The following is an 8965-nucleotide window of genomic DNA, read 5'->3' as shown; positions in this document are numbered from 1 at the left end:
TAAAAAACCATGCACCATATTAACCCAGATTCCTAAAACTCTTACCAAATTCTTTCCATTAGCTGATATTATTTCACAAGCGGCCCTCTACGAACATTTGCATTGTAACAAGCTGCCCTCTATCTATAAACATTTGCATTGTAAGGTTAGGAGGATAATTAATCACGATTAGTTGAATAAAAAATTTGTAAAAAAAAAATTGTTTTAGTTATTATAATGTGAGGAAGATAATTAATCACGATTTGTTGAATCAAAATTTTGTAAAAAAAAATGTTTTAGTTATTGTAAGTTGAGGAAGATAATTAATTCTGATTTGTTGAATCAAAATATTGTCCAAAAATATTGCTTTAGTTATTGTAAGGTGAGGAGGATAATTAATCACCATTTGTTAAATCAAAACTTTGTCAAAAAAATTGTTTTTGTTTTGAGATGAATTTTTAAGGTGATTACATTGAGTGTAGTATAATATGGACTAAATATTGTAATGTTAAAGAAATGTCACTCTATTATATGGAAATGTTAGTTAAATAAAAAAAGTTAAATGGGATTGAAATAGGTTGGTTGTACACTCGTTAGATTATAGATTAAGGTTTTTGGCATATTTAAAGGTAGTGTGAATATTCTTTTTATTAATACTATTATTATCATCTAATAGATTAAGGTTTTTGGCATATCTAGAGGTAATGTGAATATTCTTCTTACTAGTGTTATTACTATCATTATCACATGTTATTACTATCACTATCACAGGCCATACATAAGACAAAGAATACAGGTTGAAAGGTTTTATTTGTTTTGTATATATACTTTACATAAAAGTTGCATTGAATCTTATAATCCATATGCAGTTTTTTGTAATAGAGGTGAAAATAATTATTTTTCACTAATTTTTGTAGTAATGCTATTTATACAATTTTTTTTTTTTTTAAATCTGTAAAATAGAAAAAAGTATATTAAGAAGAAGCATGCTAATTCAAAGTACAAGCACTTAAACTTTCTTTTGAAATACACTTAAAGTGTATATACATAATGTAATTTTGAATCATTTTATAAATAAATAAAAAATAGAATTTTTTTCTTTATAGTTAATAATAAGAAAAATCAAATCTATTGAGGTGTAAATCTCTTTCCCTCTTTTAAAATGAAAAAAAAATGATTCCTTTACTTCTTTGTTATTCATTTCTATATCCAATGGCTTTCTCCTCAACATCCACCTCCACCTCACATAGCCTCAACAACAACGACTATGTATTTGATGTTTTCATCAGTCACAGGGGCCCCGATGTCAAGAAAACCTTGGCCACCCATCTCTACCATCGCCTTTGCAAACATGACTTGAGGGTATTTTTAGATGAGCAGGAATTGCGCGCGGGAGATGCTGTAAACCCTCAACTTGAAAGCGCCGTTAGAACATCCTCAGTGAATATAGCGATTTTTTCTCCAAATTATGCGGAATCAAAATGGTGCCTCGATGAGCTGCTAAATATGGTAGACTCTATGTCAAAGTACAAGTCCACCATCATCCCAGTCTTCTACGGTGTCACGCCTGCAGAGCTTCGGTGGACGCAGGGTGGAAAGGGAGTCTACGCTCAAGCCCTATACAAACTTCAAGGGAAAAAAACATTTGATGGTCAGCATCGACACGATTCCGACATTATTGAAAAATGGAGGAATGCTCTGTCTACAGTTGCAGATATAAAAGGTTTTGACGGAGCGACATACAACAGGTGAGAAAACCACGCCTCCATATAAATTTGAGCATTTAATTGATAGATAGGTAGCACCATATTTCGTTTGCGTGGTAGCAATAAGCACTCTTATAAAAAAAATCAATAAAATCTCTTTGGAAAAATAATGAACAAATAAACAAATATCCTAGAGCAAAAGCAAATTAAATTCATAAAAATTTCATGGTTAAATGTGATTAAAACTTCCGATGCATGCATATAGGCAGCTTTATTTGTTTCTAATTATGATTAATGATAAAGATGAAACCAAATCTAGATTAAATATCACTCAAAATAAATTCTTCTTTCCTGTCTATTATTCTTTTGAGATCTTTAGTTCTGCCCTTGTACTTCATAGCGAGTGTCTGATGTTCAACCACTGTTCATGTTTGGTTTCTTTCACTGTTTTAGTATGGAGCAGCTCCTAGAAGACGTGGTGGAAGGAGTGCTGAAAAATGTGAAAAGAAGACTGTATGTGTCAGAATATCCAAAAGGCTTGGAGGGAAAATTAGAAAACTTTGAAACCACAATGTCATTGCAGCAGGAAGATGGGAAGGTTAGAGTTATAGGAATTGTGGGCCTTGGAGGGGTTGGCAAAACCACCCTAGCAAAAGAGTTCTTTAACAATCAGAGATCAAAATACAAGCGATGTTGCTTTTTATTTGATATAAGAGACAAATCTTTAGCTACCTTGCAGAGCGACCTTATGAAGGATTTAATTCAATCAAATGTGCAAATAGGCAGCACTGATGAAGGCAAAGAAAAGCTCCGAAGGTATCTTCCATCTTCTGATTGTCTCATTATTTTAGATGATGTGGACCATATTAAGCAGTTGGAGGCATTACTTTTACCAGCGAAAGATGCCCTTAAAACCAATAGCTTAATTTTAGTGACATCCCGCAATAAGGATGTTCTCATAAGATCACAGATTCCAGAGACGTCGATTTACAGGCTACAAGGTCTCGAACCAGAGCATTCCCGAGAGCTCTTTTGCTGGCATGCATTTGGCAAGCCTCATCCTGCTGTCGGATTTGACAAGGAGGTTGAAAAGTTTTTGGGTGCCTGCCTTGGATTGCCGTTATCTATTAAAGTATTTGGGTCGCTTCTCTGTGGAATAAATGATTTAAATCATTGGGAAGCACAATTTCGCAAAATCTCCAACATGCTTCCTGATGATATACAAGGCAGGCTAAAAATTAGCTACGACGGTCTCGATGAAGAGGAAAAGAAGATATTCTTAGACATTGCCTGCTTCTTCAGAGGAGAAAACAGAGACACAGTCATTAGAATATGGAATGTATCCGGCTGGGAAGGGTCGCTAGGTCTTTGGAAGCTGGAAAACAGATGCTTGGTGCAAGTGGACAGTGAAAACCGTCTGAGAATGCATGACCATGTTAGAGACATGGGCAGATATCTGGCGGAGAAGGAACCTCCTGATGGTGAGCTTCGGCTTTGGAACCCAACTGATAACCTTTTTCATAAGCTTTCCGGCCAATTACCTGTAAGTATTTTGAAGTGTTTTCGACAGATTTCCAATTAGCGTCCTGTTATCACAATTGTGTCTGGTTAGTTTTGAATTCTTAAAACTTTGCAAGAATGAATCTTGTTTCTAACAGCTCTGAGTGAACAATTCAGGTGCGTGGAATTAGCCTGGTAGATGGAAATGAGGTTGAACAATCTTTCGAAAACCTTGCGGAGCCTGCTCGCACTCGTTTATTGAGTAATATGAGCAGGTTGCAGTTGCTTAAGGCTGAAAGTTATTTTCCTAAATGCCTATTGAATGTTTGCCACCATTTACCAAACCTAATATATTTAGACTGGCTGAACTGTCCCGAGTCCTCCTTCCCTTCCTGGATTCCAACAAAGAATTTAAGAGTTTTACATATAAAGGGAAAATCTTTGAAAACACTCTGGCAACACGAATCTCAGGTATTCTTTTTAAATTTCTATTTTTTGTTTTTTCTTCAAATTGTAAAAATTTACTGCATTTAAGAATTGTCTTCCTCTAACACACTGCCTGTGACATTTACAGTCTTAGACGTACTTTAATAATGTATGTGAACAATGCAGGCACCTCTGCAGCTGAGGGAATTGTGGATTCAGGCTCCCCTTTTAAATGTTCTAGATTTCATTGGGAACCTGCAGCATCTCGAAATATTTGTAGTGTCCGACAGTCTTCATCTTGAAAGTTTGCCAGATTCGGTTGGGAACCTAGCAGGCCTCCAACATCTCAACTTGAACTTCTGCGGCGCTCTGCAGACGCTTCTGGACTCGGTTGGGAACCTAGCAGGCCTCCAACATCTGTACTTGTTTAACTGCTCCGCTCTGCAGACGCTTCCGGACTCGGTTGGGAACCTAGCAGGCCTCCAACATCTCAACTTGAGGTCGTGCTTGTTGGTTTGACAACGAACTTCAGTTTTGTAACCAATTTTTTAGTTATGTAACGGGTAGTTTAGCATAACGGTAGATGTTCACGTAATAAATCGAATACCTTGTAATGAAAATGATCATCGAATAAAACAGATTCATATTCAGTTTATTTGTCTTGGTCCTCTCTCTCTCATTTTGTTGCTGTGTTCTTTCTTTCTCTGCCATTAAATCAAGAAGTGGTATCGGAGCCTGGACGAAATTATTCCTGAGGACGGCTGGAGCTAGAACCTGTTCCTGTGCCCTGTGGAGCGTTGGGAGGCCTGAAGCGTTGAAGGCGGATTGTGCAGCGTGTAAACCAGAATCGGCTGGAGCTACGGCGGTAATTCCTCTGTGGTTAGTAGCAGATCTGAGGACGGCAGAATCACTGTGGACGGCGATCCCTGAGGACGGCAGTTGGCCTGGCGGCGTTGCCCAGATAGGACGGCCCAAACGTTGAGGCCTGTGCATTTGCAATCCGGGTACTTTTTTAAGAAGAATTTTTTTGTTTTTAAAAGAAAAGGGGTTTGCAGAATTTTGGGTTTGCAGATTTTTTGGGTTTTAGCAGAATTTTCTGTGGACGGGTGTTTTTTTTTGGGGCAGAATTTTTTTTTTTTAAAAAAAAAGGAGAAGGGTCTGCAGAAATTAAACAAAAATAGATAGCAGCCAGCAAAGTTTGTCCAGAATTTTTTTTCCAGAAATTAAAAAAAGATAGCAGGCAGCAAAGTTAGCAGGCAACAAAGTTTGTTCAGAAATTTATTTTTTGTTTAAGACAGCAGAGAAAGAAAAGGTGGTTGTTTTTTTTTTCACATACTGTAGAACAGCAGAAGGGTTGGAAATTTAAAAAAAAAAAAAACAGCAGAGGTTGCAAAGGATTGTTGTTTTTTTTTAACTATTGGAAGAACAGCAGATTGAAAAGGTTGTTTGCACGAATGTTGTGAAACTAGAAAAACAAAAGGGTTTGCAAGAAATCAAAGGATTTGAAACCTGACTTTCTGTTTTTGAATTGGGAAAGTTGTTTTTTTTTAAAAAGACTGAAACCCTAGGAAGGAGGAAAAATGGCCAAGATGTCGAATGCAAGATTCGAGGTGGAGAAATTCACCGGAAAGAGCAATTTTGCTCTTTGGAAACTGAAGGTTAAGGATCTGCTTGTGCAACAAGGGTTGCACAAGGCATTGGATGGGGTTACTAAGAAACCCACAACCATGACTACTACAGAGTGGGAGGACTTGGATGCCCGTGCTCTAAGTACCATCCGGCTATGTCTAGCGGATGAAGTTCTCTTCAACATCGTTGAAGAAACCACGGCGTCAGGTTTGTGGGGAAAACTTGAAACTCTTTATATGACAAAATCATTAACTAACAGAATTTATCTGAAACGACAATTATACAGTCTTCGAATGAAAGAAGGTTCAAGCGTTGCAGAACATTTGAATGTCTTTAATACACTAATTTGTCAATTAACAGATATGGAAGTAAAAATACAGGAAGAAGATAAAGCCATAACCTTGCTGTGTTCTCTACCTGAATCATGGGATCACTTCGTAACCTCGATCAGCTTCAGCTCTGCTGATTCTTTGAAGTTTGAATCAGTCGTGGGAGCTCTTCTGTCTGAAGAGGTACGAAGGAAATCCAGCACTGATACAACAACATCAGAAGCCATGGTCGCTAGAGGACGGTCAAAGGAAAGAGGAGACAAACCAAGAGGGTCTTCCAGGTCGAAATCGAAGGGCAAAAAGTGTAAGGTAAAATGTTGGAACTGCGGTAAAGTTGGACACTTGAGGAAGGACTGTTGGAAACGGAAGGAATCCGAAAACCTGAAGAACGAAGCGAATCAGGCTGATTCAGGTATTGTAGACGAAGTTTTATCTGCTGAAGATTTGTGTACGATAGATGAAACTTCACCTGAATGTAATGTCTCTCATAGTTTTGATAGCTGGCTGTTAGACTCTGGTGCTTCGCATCATATGTGCCCACATAGAAACTGGTTTACTTCGTATGAAAATGTAAACGGTAGTTCTGTGTTTATGGGTAACAATATGTCATGTCAGACTGTTGGGATGGGAGATATCAGGATTAAGATGTATGATAACACAGTTAGGACATTAACTAGTGTTAGACATGTGCCTGATTTGAAGAAAAATTTAATCTCTTTGGGAGTGTTGGATTCAGATGGTTATAAGTTTACGGGTCAGAATGGCGTTTTGAAAGTCTTCAAAGGTGCCCTTGTGGTTATGAAGGCAGAGAAGGTCGGGAATCTTTACAGGTTAAAAGGAAGTACTCAGGTCGGTGAAGCAGCGGTTGCATCGGAAAAGGAAGAAGCAGGTACTCGTCTGTGGCATCAGCGTTTGGGTCATATGAGCGAGAAAGGTCTTCACATACTGATGAAACGTAAATCTCTTCCCGGTCTGAAATCCTTGAATTTAGATTTCTGTAAACATTGTGTGTATGGGAAGCAGTGTAAACAGAGATTTAAAGTTGGTAATCATAATAGTAAAGATGTTTTAGACTACATTCATTCTGATGTGTGGGGGCCTTCCCCTGTTATGTCATATGGAGGTGCTTTGTATTTTGTAACGTTCATTGATGATTATTCTCGTAAAGTTTGGGTCTATCTGTTAAAAAGGAAAGCTGATGTATTCAATGTGTTTAAACAATTTAAAGTAATGGTAGAGAAAAGAACAGACAAATCTATTAAATGTCTAAGAACTGACAATGGCGGTGAGTTCACTTCTGTTGAATTTGAACAATACTGTAAGGATGAGGGCATTGTTAGACACAAAACTGCTGTTTATACTCCTCAGCAAAATGGTGTTGCTGAGCGTATGAATCGGACTCTTATGGAAAGAGCCAGAAGCATGATCAGCAATGCTAACTTGCAAAAGGAGTTGTGGGCAGAAGCAGTATCTACTGCTTGTTATTTGGTTAACAGATCACCTTCAGTAGCAATTGAGTGTAAAATTCCTGAAGAAGTCTGGACAGGTCAGTCTTGTGACTATTCTCATTTGAGGATATTTGGTTGTGATGCTTATTCTCTTATTCCTAAAAATCAGCGTTCAAAGTTAGATCCAAAGTCGAAATGTTATGTCTTTGTTGGGTATGACTATGCAGTGAAAGGATATAGGTTGTGGGATCCTACATTGCGGAAGATAGTTATCAGTAGAGATGTAACATTTGATGAATCCTCTTTGTTAAAATCAAATGTTGAAAGAATTGAACAGGAACAGGTATCGCCGAGTCAACGAGTTCAGTTGGAGGCTAGATCTTTCGGTGACTGTCGAAAGGAAGGAGAGACTTCTGGAGACAAAGGTGTTGAAGACACAAAGGAAGCCGTTGAAGCTTCTGAACCAGAGCAAGTTTCTGAACCAGTTCAGCAACCAGTCGCTCTGAGAAGGTCTACAAGGGCGAAGAAAACTCCCAAAAGGTATGAAGATTCTGCTGCTTCATCTTTTGCTTTGGTTACTGAAGATGGGGAACCGTCTTGTTATCAGGAAGCGATAGATGATACAGATAGCGAGAAATGGAAAAAGGCTATGGAAGAAGAAATGGACTCCCTAGCCAAGAACAATACCTGGGATCTTGTAGAGCTTCCTGAAGGGAGAAGTGTTGTTGGGTGTAAATGGGTCTTCAAGCTGAAACGGAAAGTTGATGGTAGTATCGAGAGGTATAAGGCGAGACTGGTAGCAAAAGGGTATTCTCAGGTTGAAGGTATAGACTTTCATGAGATTTTTTCTCCAGTTGTAAAACTTGTTTCTATACGTACTGTGTTGGCACTAACTGCGTTGCTTAATCTTGAGTTAGAACAGTTAGATGTTAAAACAGCTTTTCTACATGGTGATTTGAACGAAGAGATATATATGGAACAACCAGAAGGTTTTGTGCGAGGTCGCAACAGAAGATTAGTTTGCAAGCTCAGGAAATCATTGTATGGTCTGAGGCAGTCTCCCAGACAATGGTACAAGAAGTTTGATTCCTTCATGGTGAGCCAGAACTTTATAAGAAGTGAGTATGATCATTGTGTGTACGTCAGAAGTTTCAATGGCATATTCATTATCTTAGCTTTGTATGTTGACGATATGCTTATTGCAAGCAAAAGCATGGAAGAGATCAACAGGTTAAAGGCTCAACTCTCTAGGGCGTTTGATATGAAGGATCTTGGAGCAGCAAAACATATCTTGGGCATGGAGATACACAGAGACAGGAAAAATGGTAAGCTTTGGTTGTCACAGCAGAAGTATGTGGAGAAGGTACTTGAAAAGTTCTCTATGAATAATGTGAAACCTGTTAATGTTCCTTTAGCTTCCCATTTTAAGCTTTCTTCGGTTTTGAGTCCTAGAGATGATGAAGAAAAGCAGTATATGTCTCATGTACCATATGCAAATGCAGTAGGCAACTTAATGTATGCGATGGTATCTACAAGACCTGACATTTCACATGCAGTTGGAGTTGTCAGCAGATTCATGGCAAATCCAGGTAAAGAACATTGGCAAGCAGTGAAATGGGTGCTTCGATATCTAAGAGGCACAAGAGATCATTGCATCGTCTTTGATGGTAGTGAAGGATCAGTCTGCGGATATGTAGATGCTGACTATGCAGGTGATTTGGACAAAAGAAGATCTACTACAGGTTACGTCTTTACTCTTGCAGGTGGAGCCATTAGTTGGATGTCCAAGCTTCAAGATACGGTTGCTTTGTCCACTACCGAAGCTGAATATATAGCTGCTTCAGATGCCAGTAAAGAAGCAATCTGGTTAAAGGGTTTGCTCGATGAAATTGGAAGGGCGCAGGAGAAAGTGAGTGTACTTTGTGACAGTCAAAGTGCTATTCACTTG

General features: G+C 38.4%; 1 protein-coding gene across 1 annotated transcript; it reads left to right on the top strand.

The window, feature by feature from the left end:
- Positions 1–1191: 1191 nt before the first annotated feature.
- On the top strand, positions 1192–4130 carry LOC149169781 (disease resistance protein Roq1-like). Its single transcript, XM_089425337.1, has 4 exons — positions 1192–1727; positions 2139–3228; positions 3363–3656; positions 3798–4130. Exons 1-4 carry the CDS (start codon positions 1192–1194, stop codon positions 4128–4130), a joined length of 2253 nt encoding a protein of 750 aa, XP_089281463.1.
- Positions 4131–8965: the final 4835 nt, after the last annotated feature.

The sequence above is a fragment of the Pinus tabuliformis genome, chromosome 4_2, assembly GCF_031772625.1.
Source record: "Pinus tabuliformis cultivar Carrire ecotype Pingquan chromosome 4_2, CPIR1, whole genome shotgun sequence".
In the NCBI taxonomy this organism is placed as follows: Eukaryota; Viridiplantae; Streptophyta; class Pinopsida; order Pinales; family Pinaceae; genus Pinus; species Pinus tabuliformis.
Note: the sequence above shows the minus strand (reverse complement) of the source record. Positions and strands in the feature narration are given on the sequence as shown.

Bases quoted from the DNA above. Each gene is read 5' to 3' on its own strand.
- LOC149169781 (XM_089425337.1), top strand. From the start codon at position 1,192: ATGGCTTTCTCCTCAACATCCACCTCCACCTCACATAGCCTCAACAAC. The intron at 1,728-2,138 runs GTGAGAAAACCA...TCACTGTTTTAG, and splicing joins GACGGAGCGACATACAACAG to TATGGAGCAGCTCCTAGAAG. The intron at 3,657-3,797 runs GTATTCTTTTTA...TGAACAATGCAG, and splicing joins TCTGGCAACACGAATCTCAG to GCACCTCTGCAGCTGAGGGA.